At 41.9% G+C, this 20,295-nt stretch overlaps 1 protein-coding gene across 4 annotated transcripts; it reads left to right on the forward strand.

The window, feature by feature from the left end:
- The first annotated feature begins 100 nt into the window (after nucleotides 1-100).
- On the forward strand, nucleotides 101-14,841 carry mlip (muscular LMNA-interacting protein). 4 transcript variants are annotated; one of them, XR_007964842.1, is made up of 11 exons: nucleotides 101-147; nucleotides 3,568-3,696; nucleotides 4,030-5,553; nucleotides 6,839-6,910; nucleotides 7,120-7,197; nucleotides 7,284-7,367; nucleotides 7,448-7,497; nucleotides 8,664-8,702; nucleotides 9,087-9,149; nucleotides 9,277-9,402; nucleotides 12,748-12,861. XR_007964842.1 is itself a non-coding variant. In XM_052080529.1 (11 exons), the coding sequence occupies exons 1-11, from the start codon at nucleotides 136-138 to the stop codon at nucleotides 12,943-12,945; spliced, it is 2,370 nt and encodes a 789-aa protein (XP_051936489.1). In that variant the 5' UTR covers nucleotides 101-135; the 3' UTR covers nucleotides 12,946-14,841. The 4 variants fall into 4 exon arrangements, 3 of the variants coding, with proteins under 3 accessions (XP_051936489.1, XP_051936490.1, XP_051936492.1); XM_052080529.1 differs by having other exon boundaries at nucleotides 7,448-7,492; nucleotides 12,748-14,841; XM_052080530.1 differs by having other exon boundaries at nucleotides 4,036-5,553; nucleotides 7,448-7,492; nucleotides 12,748-14,841.
- Nucleotides 14,842-20,295: the final 5,454 nt, after the last annotated feature.

Here is a 20,295-nt window from a genome sequence, read left to right on the forward strand (position 1 = left end):
GTATGACTAAATCACTTCATTTATTCCCGAGCTTCCTGTCTTCTGCAGGATCAATGATATTATTTTTCCAAGAGACAGTCAAGATGTCTGGAGACAAAAAGGGCATGTCCTTTTTTTATCCATTTTCAGTTAAAGATGCGTGAACAGGTGAGAAGTGGGATAGACTACATGTCTATCAAAGCATTCTTATGAATGGACACAAGTATCCATTCACTGAACAACTCAGTGTGGTTTTAATCCAAAATGTACAGTCTATTTTGGACTAATGGAGATATTTCGAGTAATGATACACAATAGCACACTAGCGCAGTGGAAATCTACAAACTCCACAACAACTATCAACATTAGAGATGGCCATTATAGAAGAGATGGCCATTATAGAAATTCAAAATATGTATAAGAATGTAATGGTGCGTTTTGTAATGGTGCGTTTTGGTAAAAATTCAATGGTACTAAGTCAATACCTCCAAGAGTTTTTGCTCTTATGGCATTTTTTCATCGCTGGAATCTTTTCTTCAGTTGTGAGAAAAGATGGAGCGTGTTCATCAAAGGTGAGGCAAAAAAAGAATTTCTGACAACGCACTTGCGTGTTGTGCTCGGTATAGCAAAGGTCACCGTTTCCATAAACCTGAGAGGGCAATTGACAAAGTCTGGAGAGAGACTAGGCTGAAAAGTGAGGAGAAGAACAAAGAATCGAAATAAATAAGAAACAAACACAGCGTGGGTCCAAAGTTCGACAGCGTTCGAGGCGCGTGGAGATGGAACTGCGCAATGTGCGTGGGTCGTTCAATAGGCACCTGATGTGCTGCTTTATTGCTTTGGCACTTCACATTGCACCAACTGACTTAAATTCAAACCTGTTTCATCTTTCTTTTGGACATTCATGTAAAGTGAGCAAAAATTATTTGAGTGGCTTATGGAAAACATCCAGTCGCATATGATATGACACTGACACATCAGTAATTCCTGGTGGGTGGTTCTTTACACTGCCAGAGGGCAGGATGCAAAGCAGTTAGATGAGAAGTCAAATACTTCAAATGATTAATCCGCACGGTGATGAACAGCAGATCTTTTTTTTTTCAGAAACATAAATAGCAAATGTGGCCTCTTGAATTTCCTGAAGTAAGAAATTGATCTCAAAGGCGAACACTAGCAAAAGGCATTCTCAATGGCAGTCATTGAGAGAAAAAAATGGACAGGACAAAAACAAAACAAACACAAAATAAACTCCAAGCTTTTCATGCTTCATTGAAAGGGCTTCTTTTTGAAGGTGATTTATATTTAAAACAGTTCTGTGTCTTAATATATACCAAAAAAAAGTATTATTATGACCGTTTAAACATACATTATCTAATATTTTGCATCTGTTTTATATTGCAATATCTTGTGACCTTTGTGATTTTGAGACTATGGTAGTACATCAGGCGACACGGTGGGCGACTGGTTCGCACATTGACCTCACAGTGCAAAGGTCGTGGGTTCGATTATGGCCTTCCTGTGTGGAGTTTGCACGTTCTCATCCTGTGTGGGTTTTCTTCGGGTACTCCGGTTTCCTCCCACATTCCAAAACACGCATGGCAGCAGGTGTTTTGGATGTGGGACAATTTAGAGTCTAAAGTGTGAGCGCGGATGTTTTTTTTTTTGTCAACCAGGGGTTCTTCAGGGTCTCCCCCACCTACTGCCCGAAGTCAGCTGGGATAGGCTCCAGTATGCCCTCGACCCGAGAGAAGATAAGCGAATTAGAAAATGAACGAATGGATGGATGGTAGTGCATCAGACATTTCATTCAGTTCATAAACTTGTACTTATGATAAAGCCATATTTTTGCACTTTGGGTCTTAAAAAGGATTTGCTTTTGACACACAGTCTGTCAAGCTATAATTAATTGAAGCTGCCTCATCTGTGAATTATTTTCCCAGAATAAAAATGTCACATTGCCAGCCTTTCACATGCTCCATTACAGTCTAAAAAGACTTATTAAATGGAGGGTTGTCATCTTGGTGTCGTGTCATGCCATGTGTAGGAGACCACTTAGCGTGAATGTTGGCATCCATGTCAGAAATGATAAATGGCAAACAGTGGAGGCCAAAATGAAAGGGGGAAAAAAATCCTGGAAAGAGATGAATTCCCTGGGGCATAAAAATATTTATTTGACACTTTTATTATTCAATAATCCCCCAGAATCATACTCGGGAAAATTTTGCATTTTTATCCATTTACTGAATATATATTTTTTATATAAGAAGGTCTTCATATCGTCTTAGTCTATCCTATTTTCTTTAATTAGTGACTTGCAAATTAAGATGTTTATTGAATGTTATTAACTTATTTACTGAATTTTACAGATGTATAGTGACACTGCTGCCATAACTTAATTGGGTTGTGTTTATTATATTACGGGTAAATGTTTTATGAAACACTTTCTTACTGCCGCAGCCATTGTGAAAGCACTAGTTGAATAAAGGTGTATTGTATAGTATTGTATAAACTGTAGCTTTTTCCTCAGTTATTTTGTTAGTTGTTGTTATTTATCCGGCACTTTTCACTAGACATTATCATCAATTACTTTACATGAAGAGAACATTGTTTTCAGTTAGTAACTGTTCTAAATTTGCAACCATGGACTGATTTTCTCGCAACTTGATTGACAGCAGAACACACTAGAAACAAATGTGCCATTTTGAGTGAACGGTGGCACCTCAGTTTACAAACGAGCGCTGTTCCTACGTTCGTAACGTAGTCCAAATTTGGATGTCAACTGGAACACGGTGTCGTCTGTCACTCACACTTGATGCTCTCACCTTGGTTAGGTTGAGCTCTTGAATAGCAAAGCAAGCAAATAGGCAGCGGTTGACTGCACTTACAGTAGCTCTCGTCCTCCTTTGTACGGCGCTATACTAGGAGAGAGGAATCGACTAACGCTTGGTGTTTTGGCTTGGTTCTGCTGAGTGCTCTTGTTTCCTAATGTTGTGAAATGGAATCTGAAGCATGGAACACATTTGCGATTGTCTCCAGCAGATCAAATTGAATGAACTTTAACCTTCTACAGGAGGTCATAAAAACTCTTGAGGACCAATAATAAACCCTGAGCTGTCATTTTGAATTTGAACTGGGTGACTAGAAACTGGGTTCCTACCAACCAAGCTCGAAAGAGACTTGGATGTCGGAGTGCCCCTTTCACTCTTTACTTCTCTCCCTTCATATATGGATGCTGTTTATGCATAAATGTTTAGTTAGACTAAGGTGTTGCCATCAGAGTATTGATAAAAGTGCAACAGAGCAAACAGATCGTTTTCATAACACACGGACGATGAAGTGATGGAGATGGTCTTGGTGATTAATAAATGCTTCAAAATCACCTACGCAAATCGCTAATTGATGCACCATGGGGAAGCCTAGCCCCCCCGTCAGCATGACATGCGTGCGTCCATGTGAATTACACATGTGGGACACGTGGTGCGTTGACACTGAGCACACTCCCTCAAGCTCAGGGGGATTGCTAAACTTCACCCCAGGCTTATCTCATGTTTCACTCTCTCAGTATTCTCTTTGCCTTCCCCCTGTCAGAGCGTGGTTGGCGCCTATGAGAAGACAAGCGGCAAGACCATGTCGGGTGGGGAGATTTTAAAAGCGGAGATACGCTTGATCAAAGATTCACCACAGGGTGGAGTAGAAAAGGAAATAAAGACAAATGAGGTAAGGGAGCTCCCACAACTGAAGAATGTGTTGTGAAAACGAGAAAAATACCATATACTGTATATATATATATATATATATATATATATATATATATATATATATATATATATATATATATTCATTCATTGTAATTTGCTCAGCTTCAAGAAAAGTTATATAGAGTGTCATTTGAGTTATAAGATTCAAGATGTTAATTGAGGTAATCTCACAGTACTTTCTGTAGACATGAAATGTCAATAACGTTCACGCTTGAACCAACTTTGACCAAATTTAATGCCAAACGTTGTTCTCAGCCTAAACTAAGAATTTTTCAATCCACTTTTTTGTCAGCTACAGTCTCCAGTAGCCCAAGTGAGCCGCTACCACAACTCCATGTCTTTTGGTGGCCGGTCTGAAAATACACCCAAACACAGCGGCGCTGCCTCCATGGAGACAACTGATAACAAACACCAAGGCCTTTCTGAGCGGCGGGGTCACGATTCCTCAGGACGCGTCGAGGTTAGCTCGGGTTTCTCTCCCAATAAGCCTCCCGGGTTGGATCGTACGACAAGCCCCGCATGGTCGGCACACGTGTTCCCCACGCCGGCTTCATCCAGGGAGTCCATCCTCTCAGAGGGCTGGGACAGAGACAAGTGCTGGCCCGCCATGCCGCTTTCCTCTGTTGCCTCTCCTTCTTCTCTCAGCCGCACCGTCTCTCCCTGCTCGTCGGTGCGCTCTGGCGTCTTCTCCCCTGCTGTGGTTCAGATCAGAAAGCACGCTCTCGCTCCGGGCTCCAGTTTGGTTCACATCCCTCAGTCCTGTTTTTCATCATGTGACAGCCTGGCTTCTTCAATCCACCCGCAGTCTCCTCCTGTTCGGCGCCGGCTTCCCCTCACCAGACTCTCCCTCTTGACAGCCATCCTGAGGAAAGGCCGCCTGCCCGTTCTCTCTGCTTCTCTCCCGAGGCCTTACACCCCCTGTTGGCCGGTGAACCCCGTGACTCTCACTTTCTGCAACGCGTGCTCAGCAGCTTCCACCGTGGCCTCCATTCCCCTGGAGTTTTCCTCTCCGTTCACATCATCTACAACCTTAGATGGTCAAGCTTTTCCTCACAGGGAGCCTATTAGGTCTGTTACGGCGCCCCCGCCTGAGCTGCCTGATGAGCACAGTAGGCCTCGCGCTCCAGTTAAATGGTGCTCAAGGGAGAGTCGCCCAAGAAGTCTGCCGAAGTGGGACCAGGCTATCTCGTCGCCGCAGATGGAGAGCAGGACCGTGCTGCCGAGAGACCCATCACCAGGACTATGCTCAAAATTTAAAGGCGTTGCACCGAACGACATAGAAATCCCACGGCAGCCTACTTTTGCGTTCAAGCCTCCTGAGTTGAAGCCCAGCTTTGCTCACCTGTACCTGAGCAGCAAAAGAGACCACAACTTTGACAAAGACATGACTCCGCCTACACTTTTGTGTCAAGCGGCCACTTCTACAACGGAGAAAAGTCCGCAGCCAAATTCTTCCCTGTCAAAACTTCGCTGGCTTTCCGAGCGCCTGCGATCCCCTTCTCCCAGCAGCCCCTTGTCTTCTCAATCACATTCCCGCTCAGCCAGCACCGCCACATCACCTCTCCCTTCTTTCACCACGGGGAGGTGTAAATCACCGCAAGGCTTCCCCAAGGCACATAACCTGACTTCTCGCGACACACCCGTCGCTTTTTCCGGGTGGCACTCGCCCATCGGCTCTCCCACGCCTACGCCCTCTCCCGCCACGCTATTTCGAGACTTCACGCCATCCCCTTCCTTCTCCCCGCGCTTCACGCCCTCCCCGAGGCCGGGGAGTGGAATATCAGACTGCAGTGACAGGGAGAGTAAAAAAAGAAAGGTAGCCACTCCGTTTGCTACATGCACCACTTGAACACGCTCCAGGATACATGCTGTTCTTTGACTCGGCTTTCGTTCACTTGATATGCAGACATGCGCTTGTCAGTCTAAACATTGGGTGCAGCTGCATTGACCAACATGCAGGCACCGGTAGATTAACACAGATAAAATTCTGCTTTTACAATCAGAGAAGTCTTGATAGTGAATGCTGAAAAACCCTGATGAAGACAGGAGAGAAGCGTTTAAACTCGCTGTATGGAGAGATCTTTTTTTTTGTAAATTGCGTTTCATATTTGTGTCATTGATCATTAGTTTCAGAGCCAAAGCTGTGTGTTCTTTTACAGTATGAAGGATAATTTTTTTTTCTTGGACCTATTATGGATGATTCCAAACTACTTTTTTTTCGCAAGAAAAACGGTCCCAAAGCCCGATGCTGTCACCTTCTTGCTTCATGCTAGCTATAGCATTAATTTGGTGATGAGCAATGTTGTGTTTACTCCAAACAAACTGTATTTTTTGGAGTTGTAGTCCATTATATTATATATTGGCCTCATTGGCCCGGTGGTCCAATGGTTAGCGCGTTGACCTCATAACGCAGATGTATGGGGTTCAATTCCAGCTCCGGCCTCCCTGTGTGGAGTTTGCATGTTCTCCCTGGGCCTGCGTGGGTTTTCTCCGGGTATGCCGGTTTCCTCCCACATTCCCACAACATGCATGGCAGGTTAATGGAACACGCTAAATTGTCCCTAGGTGTGAGCGTGGATGGTTGTTCATCTCTGTGTGCCCTGCGATTGGCTGGCAACCGGTTCAGGGTGTCCCCCGCCTACTGCCCGGAGACGGCTGGCATAGGCTCCAGCACCGGATGAAAATGGATGGATGGATGATTGGCCTCATTGAGACATGTCTGCACACATAAAATGTAATTATCATTTTTTTCTTTCCTCAAAAAGATTGCTAGAATTTAAAGGTGGACCCGATCACAAAAACGAGGCATTTGAACAGATATGTGTATACTTTTTCCATCCACTCTATGTTGGGTTTCCATTAAGAGTCAATTGTCATTCTGTCCTCAACTTGTCATTTCCACCGGCATTCTCAGCTAATGGCCGCCCACAGAATAATTATTTGGCGCCAATCACACGTCAGTATTTGGCGTGTGACCAAATGATTGAAAGGTTTCTTCTTGGTATCCTGGAGCAATGCCAGATAAGCTGATGAATGTCCCTGAAGTTCAGCTGTGAATTAATTCATATTCATTCGTGTTCTTCTCACTCTGTATACTGAAGCCTCACAAGATTAAGTCAAGCTACAAATCACTTGCTGCAATCCCTACAAACACCGTTCTCTTGGATCAGCAGGTACTTACACGGACCGTCTTTGTATCAAAGCACCTCAATATGCTGTTGACTGATCAGCCATGTGATGTCTTAGCGGTGCACTCATACAGCCAAGCCGCACAGGCGACGGCAGAGTGCACGAATGCAAATTGTGCAGGAGTGACATGGGAGTCTCACCTATAATCACTCGCAAATGATTACCATCCACTGCGCTTCGCATTCATTCACAGGTAATAGATGAGCAGGTAGAGAGGGAGAACGTCTTGAAAAGAGGAATCATGCGTGATGAAGAAGACACCCATGCTGAGGTTATCACAACACCCATCGCTGAACATTGATGCCGTGCATGTCATGTAATTGCGCTGGAAGCTCATTCCTTTTGTGTGCTTATCAGATGTGCTCACCTGCTCAGCTACGGCAGCAGTCAGAGGAACTGTACGCAGCAATTGATGAGATCTTGGCAAATTCCAATCCACCAGTAGGTTCGGTTGAATCATTTGCTCGATAGCACGGTGCTGCTTTGATCATCACAAATATTTATTTTTGCCCCCATTTTAGAACAAAACGGCGACCAAGATGTTGGCGACCGACGTCAGTTTGCGGGTACAGTGAGTTCTTTTTTTCTTTTTCGTACTCTCTGTGATGCTTCATTACATGAATCACCGCATCATCACTGACTCGGTTTTTTGGTCCTTGCACAAAACGCTTTTAAACCCAAAAATGTGGAGATTATAATCTTGACACTAAATCGATTTCACATCAGAATACAGATGGTGCTTATCAGCATCGTTTCAGGGGACGTGATGACAATTTTCATTTCAAAATGCCAGAAGCAAAAAAAAAAAAAAAAAAGCAATGGATATTGATGCAGCAGCAGATTTATCGGAAGTGGATAGCAAGAAGAGGAGGGAAGAGGTTTTGGCTTCAGAAGACAGTCAAGATAGCAGAAATTGGTGACTCTTCTAAATATAGACTGACTGATTGCAAAAAGGTTATTAATTAATTCATCTATTGATTAATACTCTGCCCTGTGATTGGCTGGCAACCAATTCGGGGTGTCCCCGCCTACTGCCCGAAGACAGCTGGGATAGGCTCCAGCACCCCCCGTGACCCTAATGAGGATGAAGCGGTTCGGAAGATGAATGAATGAATGAATGATTAATACGCATGGAAGCGCATTGGTAGTACATGCGTAAGTAGTTTGGAAAGTTCTCTGCATTTTTTTTTCTTTTATAAAATAGACACATCTGAAATTCTCAACTCAAAACAACGGGACGAAACGGAAAACTCATCGCATTGAAGAAATGTTTCCTAATGAAATGAGATAAAATGGAATTTGAACTGTGTCATCGTGAGGATGACGGTTGAAGCCATCTGTCTGTTCATTATTGATCAAAGGGGAAAACCTGGTAGTTATCCATCTTATGTGCGCTCTTGGAATACATCAATGCATGCATATATCCTCCGCATGTCTAATATCACCCGCAGATTTTCAATAAGGGAAAATGACAACTTGCTCAAGAGTCACAAAAACTCGATTACGTCCTACCTAATAACCAATTGCAAAAACGTTTCAAGAATATTCTGTCTTTTGTCTGTTCCTTGTGTCCTTTTCACTTCCAGTCACTTTGCAGAAGTGTTGCAGAGTGAGAAGTTTAAAAAAATCTTTTTCTTTGTATTTTTTTTTTCTTTCCAATTCCTCAGCAGGGGATAACCGAACTGTGTTGAGCTGTAAATTTTGTTTCATCTTCTTGTGTCTTTGTTGTATTTCCAGAGCAACTCTACCAAGTCTTTGGGACGTGAAACCAAATATGTAAGTACAGCTGCAGTTTTTACCCTCAATCAAAATGCTTGTGTTATGGCGAAAAAAGCTTTGCTGGACGTTGGAAACACACAGAGGAGGTGGGGGGGGGGGGGGGGACATACTTTAGATGTGCATTAAGGTGTGTCAAAAGCGACCAAGCTATGTGGCGTAAAAGACTCATTTTGAAAAGGTTTTGTTTAGGTTGTTGCATTTCCACTTTCCAAGCCACATACAATAAACTTGCATTTTGAGGTCCACTTTTGTCGAGACTTTTTTTCCCATTTGTCAAAAAGATAATGTTCCGTCTCAACACAGGTAATTTAGCCCATTATTTATGTTTTCACCCTAATGTTTAGGTTCTCAGGCATTTTTCTTTCATGTTGATGTCATCAGGCATCTGTCAGCAGTGTGCATCCACTTCCAAGTGTCAAAAGAAGGCTGACGGACTCCAAAAAGGTACAAGCCATTCCGTCTTTTATCAATTGAAACATCCCCTGCTCCTCCCCTTTTGAAGATTAAATTACACAATCATTTTATTATGAATAAATCCTGTGTCTCTTATCATGTCTGCTGAATTGTTCAGACGAAGCCTGGGATTGTTCACCCGATGATGACTGTTCCAAAATTGTCAGAGAAGGACGGAGCAGAATATAGAGGCTATCTCTTCAGAGAAACGGATGCCCGTCGCAGCTTAAAAGGCAACGCCAAGGTATTCCGACATTCTTACATTGTGTCAAGTGGAGCAAAATGCAAATGAAATCACGGACAAAATACTGTCTAATCATGAGTGGGGTATTTATTTTATGGACAAACTTATACTTTTCCCCTCCTTTATCTTCGAAAACAAATCTCTCTACAATTTTGCAAAAACAGCCTTGTTTTAGCTAATTTTGCATTTTGGGAACCCAGTGTTAGCAAAGCTATCGGAACTGTTGTTTTGGTAGCATAAAATAAAAGTCAATAAACATAAAATAACAGTCTATCTCCAAAACAATAATAAGCAGAGTGTAATGTTTTTGCTTTTTCTTCTAAGCACAAGGACTATATAAATTAAGAAGAGAAGAAAACTGTTTTGTGCACACTTTTGTTTTTGTTTTTTTTCCCTTCATTGTGCCAAGTCAAAATTGAGAATGTATATATGTGGCAGAAAACAAAAATAAATTAGTTTTGGACTTAAGTTCAATTTCAGAGTCAAGTACAGAAGTACAAAAACAAAAAAAAACCTTTCGTTTTGGTCGAGAGATGAACTGAAGTCTTTTTTCATAAGTATCCGTACGTTTACCTAGGTACAGCGTATGAGAACCTTTGCTACCTTTGATCTGTTCTCCTTTTGAAGACATCCTTAGGCAAAGGAAAATATATGTAAGATTTTTCATGCAGAGTAACAATTATTAAATTCAGGTGCCCTATGTTGAACCACAATCTGACTGGTTTTAATTTATAGAATACATGAAATGTAAAATGTTCCATCAACACTTTTTAATGTGTCCATTGCCATCAACGGGGGCAGAAAAGTTCATTAAAACACCAGATGGTCCCATAATCTCCATTGAATTGTTAATGGAGGAGCTCGCGAGTGCAAATGAAGATGCTTGTAACGACGTGCAAAACTGATGACAAGTGCGTCTGCGAAAGCCTTTTAATTCTGCGTCAAAATGGGTTTTATACAGAGTGTAACACGTCTTATCCCACGCGTGTTACGTATACTTGCCTGATGGTGCATCTTGGACCTTTTGCCCATTTAGCTATTTATATTCCTACCGACCTCAAAGGTTGAACACAACAAATTCCATGGATTTCTAAGTTTCCTATTACATCACTTACAGACAACTTGGAATGATCTCTCAAGGTGTCCAAACTGCACCGACAACAAAATCTTTAGAACATTTCGAGGCAATGTTTTTTTAAACATTTTAACATTCATAACTGTCCTATCAGCTGAGGCAGAAGTTGATCAGTCTAATTGTTTAAATTAATAAATACATATTAAAAAATTAATAAATAAATAAATATATAAAAAAGAGTAATAGTACAGATCCTTTCAGAAATAAATACATGACCAATGACAGCTCTATTTCTGTCGACACAAACATGACACAATGATTGGGGTGGGGATAGATCCATCATGTCAGTGAACTTATTTAAGTCACCAGCAGTTGTCGGTAGCTCATTCTGCATTGAATGAGAGGACCCATTTTAGTTGTCTGTTGCCACGCTAGGCCACAAACAGTAACAATGCCTCAGTCACACACTGATTGCTGTGTCCTTTTCTGCACAGAGATGTCTCCATGCGGCATTTGAGTGTGCACATTTTCTGAATAATGCATTCAACTTCAAGTCCTTCTCCAGGGCTGGTTGGGTTACTTAAAAATAATAATAATAATAATGATGTATTTCGATGCAGTGTAAAAACAGATAACGTCTGGTGAACATTTGCGACCTTGAACAAACCTGACGAACATGAATGTAACATTCGCTGCCTTCAAGATCACTTGTGCTTGTTACCGTGCAGTAAGATAGAGGCTTTACACCACAGGTGTCAAAGTCAAGGCCCGGGGGGCACATACGGCCCACTACGTCATTTTATGTGGCCCGCGAAAGCAAATCATATGTGTCAACTTTAATGATCCTTGTACCGAAATATCAAATTGTCTTATGTAATAAATTTGCAATAATTTTGTGACCCGGTTTACACTCACTTGGATAATAATTGCACAACAAACAAATAGTTGACTGATATCAAAACTACTAATCAGTCTTTTTTTAATACAATGTAATGATTAAACATTTATTCCGTTTCACTGTCGTAACCCCCCTCCAAGAGAAGACGTAACCCCTAAGTGGCCTGCAACAAAAATCTATGGTGCTGTCACATCTCTATAACGGCAGTGATGAGCAATCTTCGTGGGATAAATAAAGACTGTCATGGTTATTGACCAGATCGTCTTCGGAACAAAGATTCTTCAAACAGAATTTGTGCTGTTATTTCGTTTCTTCGCTCTTTATACAAGCTAAAGTCCTTAATTTCAAAGAGTATGTGACATTTTATGTGGTTCACTGCTGCTTCTGCTCTTGCTTTTCAGAAGGAGATGGCTTTTATAACAGTGGCGGAATGTCATTTAGTTGCAAATTAGACACTCTGGTGGCGCAGCTCAAAACACGTCTCTTATGTAACATTAAGAAATACTGAATGGAATTTGAATCACATATTGCCTGCATCAAGTGGAACCATTGCCTCTTAAGAAAAAAAGCGCATCTTGATTGAGTGAGCAAACACTGCATTGTTCAAGTTGGCAATACGACTTGCATTGCTAGTATATACTATTGTGCACCATCCCCAAATCATGTGCAACTGCAAACTTGATTTGATGAAAAATAATGATTAAAATGACAATGGAATGGTCATTTTAATCAATGACGATGACCATCTTCCCAAATTCGATTCAAAGGTCTTAGAGCTACGAGTGTGGCAATTAATTAATCAATGGAAATGAACCTGCAGGCATACTTACTTTCATGGCTGACCAGTTCCTTTTGCATCGAAATAAAAGAGCTATCAATTTTTAATGAAACAGAATTACCCAAATATGTCACATCAAATAATTTTGAGCTGTTATTTTCTGGAACCCCTGACATTTGATGAGTAAGCGACAGATATCTTTGGGCCACTTCGTGGGATAAATTGTCCAAGAGGATGAATGAATTTGTTCTCAACACCTCAAATTGAATGTGGCACCCCTCTGAAAATCTTTTAGTTTTTGCAAAATCCTGAAAACTAACTAATCACATCCTATCACACTGTGCTTTTGCTCTACTGGAGGTGAAACAGAGTTGATTTAATATACCGTACTATTTTGGCAAAAAAAACAAGAATACAGAGTACAAGGAAGTCATTTCAGGCACTTCAAACCACTTTTAATGTCAAAACTAACTAGAAAGGAGCTTCACTTAAAGACCAGGGACCGGTATCTGATTGATGAGACATTCAGCCTCCCTGCAGTCAATTCAACCAATGCCCCTAATTGCAGAGCATTTGTGTCCTTTTCCATTTCAGACGGAAAGTGTGGGCCTTGAAGACACGGGGGGAAATGGTCACACAAGTAGAACAAGTCAAGCGCTGCAAGGACAGAGGACATCTGAAAGAAGAGGTCCATATGCCATGTGGGAATTGCAGATCATTGAGCCCGAAGGCCAGATCAGTCATGACGCCTCCACCTCTCTCTGTTCGCAACCTTGTGAAACTCACATTTAAGTCAAGGAACTCAAACAATGAAATATTTGTGACATCAATTCGAATAGAAGACAAGAAAATACTTTCACCGGCTCCGAGTTGAGCTGTGTTTTTGTAACCAGCCCTGTGCTAACAAGCATTCATAAATAATGTTTGAAAGAGGAGACGATACAACCAGTTTCATTACATTTCTTGATGTTGGTTTGGGATGATGTGTCAGCGCCAAAGGGCAAGGCGAGTTTCCGTTTGCACGCAACAAAAGTAGTGAAATGTCTACAAGTTGACAAGAGTGCAAGTCTGTTTCAGTCATTTGTACGTTGACTGCTGCGACTGTCAGCAGTAACTAATTATTCTGGTTAGTTATGTCACAGACTTAGTTCGATTTCTTTTTTTTTTTTTACCTTACTGGCTGATTAGAGTGTAAAGAAGGGCTTTTATTTTATTGGTAAAGTGATGTGGCTCTTGAAATAATAAACATAATGGGGGGGGGAGGGGGTTCAGGAACATGTGGAAGAACCGCTCAGCGCGAAAGTGAATTGTCCAATATGGAATCTCGCCACACGTATTGACTTGACGTGTACAAGAACGACATGGGCAACATTGAAGTCTGTGTATGTACGGTAATATGTGCGAATGAATTCCTCCGCAAAGGATGCCATATGATGAAATTTCCAGATCTGACTATTGGGGAAATCCATTTCTTCATTTTCGTTTAGACGGCACTAGTGACCTTGCAGTATTATTTTTCTAGATAGCAGAATAATAAATTTTCACTTTCCAGGATAGGAGAATTTCATCTTCTGTCTTTTAGTCGAAATATTTTGAAAACCTTCTTTCATGCCAGTGTTTTATTGAGCAGATTTTTGCTGCCCAGGGTAGTTGTGCCTTGGCGGAGGTCTGCGTGGATGTACCATATGCTTTTACTGGCATTGTCCTTCTTTAAAAGGGGAAGTTGTTTAAAAAATGTTCTTCGCAGCATTAATACTCTAGATACGCTATTCTGATTAATATTGCCTTTGTGGAATATGAATTAAGCAGAGCAATCCCTCCTACTTGTATCCATCTCATTGGGCGTCCTTTTTGTCATTTCCTGTCGACTGAAAATGTCATCAGTATCTTAGGGCTCAGCTTGTCAACATCACATGACCAAACCCACAAAACAGGTGAGCCGTGGCAGTCGTTAAACAACACATTAGCTCAGAATGAACCAACAGTTCCTGTTCAGGTTGCAAGGAGTGCACATCGTGTTGCCTCAGGCGCTTGAAGATGTGAAAAATCAACAATTAGTTCCACGCAATCCAAAATAATTCTACCAATCTGTTAATATGCCCATCCCTTATCCAACAATTCGTGGAACTCCCGGTGAATGGTTTTCTGGAAACACCCGCAGCAACTTGGTGAAGTTGTCCAGTTTTTAATTAATAGTTGTTTTTTTTAATGCAAGCCACAGAACATGGCGGTACTAGAGACTTCAAATAGGCAATATTCAATATTCTACTTTGGCATACACCCAAAGGTATTACCCAAGGGCAGTCTGGTTTTAATTAGAAAGAAAAAAAATACAGTTATGCAGGAAATATTTGAGCTGAAAAGAATTTCTGTTGTGAGTCAGCCTATTAATTAATTTTTTTTGTTACTACTTGGTGGGCAGGAACTGCTACTACTACGTGTACATGGGCTACGGCATTGTGTGCACAAAATAGAAAGTGTGCATGTAGCCACTACAAGTGCAGCTACTCAGTGTCACCCTTCTACTAAGGTACAAGTGTCAAACTCAAGGCCTGGGGGCAAGATCTGGCCCACCACATCATTTTATATGGCCCTCGAAACAAATAATGTGTGTCAACTTCCATGATCCTTGCTCGAATCTAAACCAAAATGTCAAATTGTCATGTGTAATAAATAATGTTGAGATTTTGCAAGAATGTTTTAACCCTGTTTACACACACTTGGATAATAATTGAACAAACAACAAACAAACAGTTGACCGATTTCAAAAGTAGTAATCCATCAATTTGATTTGTTGTGTACAAGTAATAATAGGATGTAATGGCCCTCCGAGGAAGGACGTAACTCAGAAGGGGCCCGAGACAAAAATTTGTTTGACACCCGTGTCCCAAGGAGTCAGAGAACAAATACTCTAATACAAGTCAAGTCAAGTCAAGTCAAGTCAACAGTATTTATAGAGCACTTTCAAACAGCCATCGCTGCATACAAAGTGCTGTACATGGAGCGATTTAACATATACAATAAACAGTAAGACGAATCAGTAATAAGTAATAAGTAATAAGGCGGTAGAAAGCACCAAGCAGTAAAATCAAGAGCAAATCTAAGTCATGCTGAGTCAAACGCCAAAGAATACAAGTGAGTTTTGAGGAGGGCTTTAAAGATGGGCAGCGAGGAGGCTTGCCGAATGTTCAGTGGGAGGTCATTCCAGAGAGATGGACCAGCAACAGAAAAGGCTCGATCCCCTCTGAGCCTCAGTTTAGTTCTTGGTACGTCTAGCAAAGACTGGTCCACAGACCTGAGGCGCCGGGCAGGGGTGTAGGGGCGTATGAGCTCAGAGAGGTAAGGTGGCGCGAGATTATTCAGAGATTTGAAAACAAAGAGGAGGATCTTAAAAATAATTCTAAAATGAATGGGGAGCCAGTGAAGGGATGCCAAAGTAGGAGTTATATGCTCCCTCTTACGAGTACCAGTCAAAAGGCGAGCAGCGGCATTCTGTACCATACATACATACAGTACTGTAATAGTCCCGAAATCCCCCTTAGTGCTTAGGATGTTCAATTTTTTTTTTTTTTGCAATATCTGTGATGGTATCAGTTCATATTAGTGTTGGTATCAGCTTGCTATCAGTCTCCATCAATGTTGTTCTCAGATCTGACATTCCCAAAAATGAAAAAATAGAGCATTCGTACATGAGGAAAAAAAATAGGGAAATCCTTAAGAGTCTCGAGTTTAGACTCTTCTACCACCCTCCAGCGAAACAAGTCTGAACGTCCTTCACTGATGTCTCATGTGGCATCCAATTCACAGACACCTCAGTTCTATCCCTCAATGTTTCCACCCCCCGCCCCCCACCCCAAAAAAACAGCCTGCACAAAACATGCAAAGCATTTATTCGATGTGGCTAGCCCCGCAAACAATACAATGTTTTAGGGGCTCTCTTACCCCAAAAATTCATTTTAACACCCCTAAAATCTCCTCAAAGTATAGTAATTATTCTAATGAATTTTATTTCTATTTTGCCACCCTCGGCATTGGCCATGCAATCACTCTTTCGTGGAAGGAGCTCATATTGTAGTTTAGAATACATACAATACAATACATCCTGATTTATATAGCGCTTTCACAACAGCGGCATCTGTAACAAAACACTTAACAAAACATTAACACAAAGTAAAATAATAAACTCAACATACATAAAACCTCTCTGAGCTCATACGCCCCTACACCCCTGCCCGGCGCCTCAGGTCTGTGGACCAGTCTTTGCTAGACGTACCAAGAACTAAACTGAGGCTCAGAGGGGATCGAGCCTTTTCTGTTGCTGGTCCATCTCTCTGGAATGACCTCCCACTGAACATTCGGCAAGCCTCCTCGCTGCCCATCTTTAAATCCCTCCTCAAAACTCACTTGTATTCTTTGGCGTTTGACTCAGCATGACTTAGATTTGCTATTGGTTTTACTGCTTGGTGCTTTCTACCGCCTTATTACTTATTACTTATTACTGATTCGTCTTACTGTTTATTGTATATGTTAAATCGCTCCATGTACAGCACTTTGTATGCAGCGATGGCTGTTTGAAAGTGCTCTATAAATACTGTTGACTTGACTTGACTTGACTTAAAAACACGGACAGTTGTGCAATCTTAACCACATAACTTAAACATGTCACCATGCTGGTTTGTACACAGGTTTAAGATGACATTTCGCCATACCGGGTCGTTTCTTTGAGAGTTTGACCATTTTCTTTTGTTTTTAGTGATTTTTATAATTATGTACACAAAACACACAAACCAGCAGGATTGACTCTGTATGCTTGTTTTGTGAATGTCTACTGAAAGATAAGAAACATGAATTTGTTGAGGTATGGCCCCTGGGTCTTGGCGAGATGGGCACTCCTCTGCCTCTTCCTCTGCAATGTGCATACAATCGTACACTTTCCATAATCCATACCCGCCTCCGCACAATGCAGGAGGATTGGTACATAATGTGGCATCAAATGAAAAGCAGCTTTGCTACTCCAAGTTTTTGATGTTAAAACAGCGACGGTATGACCTCTCTATTGAAAAATGCAGTTGAACTAGTCACGCCTTTTCTGCCCAACACTGTAATGTAATGTACAGTACTGTATATGTAATATAATTGAGAACTGTAGAGGTAAAGGGGTCAATATGTTTGATTGCAGTGCGTACAATTCATGAAAACTGCTATTGCAAGTTGTTGCTTGCTTTCTGAAATGTTCTGGTTAGCGGCCAAGCTAAAGTTCACTCCCTAGCCTTTGATCGTTGCAATTGCCCTCAGAATCCGAATCATGATTGCGAAGCTTTTAGGGCTCTTTTTTCGTGCCAAATGGAAAACTCACAGCAAGCGCGGTCTAAATCCGTACTCGTGCGAACCTCGTTTACTGTGTGCCGCTTCTTTGGCTGGGTAGCAAGTCGGCTATATTGACACAAACTGCTCATTTGTTTCTGCGTCAAGCTGTGTGCATCTCCAAAAATACAAAAATGTGCTGCTCTGCTTTGCTTTGCATTGTGCATTGTTCAAACGTTGTACCAAGCAGTGAGTACGCAGTAATTTATGGATCAATTAGCTGATACATGGATTAATTTGGACAGAATTGTGTGGGTAAAGCGAGATCATTACTGTCAGGGGCATATGAAAGAGTAATTGTGTGCTATATATTGTTGCCTGGATGGTCCAGTATCTGCCTTTTGCATCAATTACTGTGCTGTTTAATGTAAGGAGTAGTGGAGTCCTTTATGAGACAAAATTGAGACTCCTCTTTGTCTAGAGCAAGCTGTGACAACTCGACTAAAAATTGGAATCCCTGAGACATTTTCTTCAGATCTCATCAAGTGCGCTTCTTGTACGACAAGATTCTTTGCTTTTAATGTACTTGATACATGATGATGATCTTAAATCTTCAAGCTTGTGAAGCAATTTCATTTACATGAGATGAAGGTTGTATGTGCCACATGGAGATTGTGTATGGTAGAGTCGTTTCATAAGAGAGGACACACGTGTGCTTAGCATGTGTGTGTGTGGGTGGAGGAGAGGCAGGGGCACAAAATGCAAGACGGCGGAAAAGAAATTCATGCTTTGGGGCAATGGGTTCATGTATATGCGTGACAATGTTTTGCTGTTTTTGTTCTTGTCAATGCCGACTCAAGTTAATGACAATGGATAAATGCATTTAATGAGAAAAGCACTTATCGATTAGAAAAGTCATGGTCTGGCTTTGGGTTCACATAATAGCTGCCCGTTGACGTACGCTTCCCTTTCTGCCGGTGGTTTTTCAACCTGGGCTACCAGAATTTACGCTCGGATGACAATCGGTTCATTCCAAATGAAATGCGATTTCATTGACGGTTTCTTTTGGGATCTTGAAAAGTGCCACCATAAAGCTTTTCACTTGTGTCTTTGGGGTTTCCTGTGAGTTCTCTGGGATACATGAGAAAAAGACATCTGGCCTGCTTCTTTATTTCCTGGGGTTTTCATGACTTTTTTTTCCCTCTGTTAAACTCAGCCGTGACAGTCATCTTTGTTGTTGCTCGAAGCCTCTTTTAGGCTCTTTCACATGTTGCTGTTTTTGATCTCTTGGTGGAGAAAGTCAAGGAGTGACAATTTCTTGTCGATAAAGTCAAGGACGTTAAATTACATCAAGGGAACCAAGAAAGAGATGGTCGTTGAAGAGTCGGCTTTGTCGCTACGGCTGCTGGAGTCTTTCACGATGAAATGACTGAAAGTGGCCATTGAAGAACTCCTCGAGTAGCTCCACAATGGTTACCGGTATTGGCGGGGATGATCAAAAAGTAAAGTTCTTTTTTTCTTTTCTTTTAAAAGCAGCTTTGTTGTTCATAGCTTTCTAAACGGCTTCTGCTTTTGTCATTTTTTTTGTTGTTGTTGCTGTTTGTCATCATTTTCAGTCATTCTCATTCTTGAAATAACATGAAATAACATATTGCCCGCCATTCACCGGCGGGCATCTTATGTTACCACTCGCTATGTGAGTTTTTTTTAACATTTTTACTGAATGTTCTGTCTCTAGGCGGCTCGGTGGCCCAGTGGTTCGTGCGTCGGTCGACCTTGCATTGCAGAGGTCATGGGTTTAATCCCCGGCTACGGCCTTCCTGTGTGGAGTTTGCATGTTCTCCCCGTGCTTGTGTTTTCTACGGGTGCTCCGGTTTCCTCCCACACTCCAAAAACATGCATGGCAGGCTGATTGAACACTCAAAATTGTCCCTCGGTGTGAATGTGAGCGCGGATGTTTGTTCGTCTGTGTGTGCCCTGCGATTGGCTCGTGTCAGGGTGTCCCCCGCCTACTGCCCGAAGACAGCTGGGATAGGCTCCAGCATCCCCCGTTGTTGGACAAGGGACCAGTGGGCCTTCCGATTGTCCTCTAATGAAAGTCGATTCACGTTGAGGAGAAAAGATGGCCGCCAACGATGTTGGAGATGTCGAGAAGGGCACTTTGCATCAGCCACTGCTGTCACCAGATCAGCTTTTGGTGGTGGCGGTGTTACAGTGTGTCAAGTCGGTACGGAAATGCCCTACACTTTGTGACAAGCCCATAGTAGCTAAATAACATGATTAATTCAGTGATTGTGCCAATACACGAACAACGGGGGCTGAATTTCATCTGTCTGGATGACAATGCTCCAGCTAGTCAGAGAGACTGTTGGAGACTGGTCTACCTCAAATGGATTGGCCTGCGCATACTCCAGACAATGAATTCTATTGAAAACCTGTGCGATCAGCTGAGTCACCGTGGAGAGGCTCGAAACTTTGCACTCCAGAAACTCAATGAATTGGGGGAAGAGTGGGATGCCAGAACGCAGCAGACACTTTTTTCTTGTTTTCGCTTGACTCTGTCTTTGCTGTCAACGTGTACTGTGGGTCACTGAGTGGAATAAAAAAAAATATTTCATGTTTTGATTGGAAATATTCTGTCTTATCTTGGTGCTCTTTCTCATTTTCTTCCTTGTGATTGCTTCTTTCTCTTCATAATGCACCATGCACTTTTGACACTTCCTCCATTTCACCTTCAAATGCACCCTCATAATCATGTCCATCATTTTATTTTAGATTTTGTTCATCACATTTTCTTCATGCAGTCCTGGGCGACGGCAGCAGTCCTGGATTGCAACA

The sequence above is a fragment of the Hippocampus zosterae genome, chromosome 11 (assembly GCF_025434085.1).
Source record: "Hippocampus zosterae strain Florida chromosome 11, ASM2543408v3, whole genome shotgun sequence".
NCBI lineage: Eukaryota > Metazoa > Chordata > Actinopteri > Syngnathiformes > Syngnathidae > Hippocampus > Hippocampus zosterae.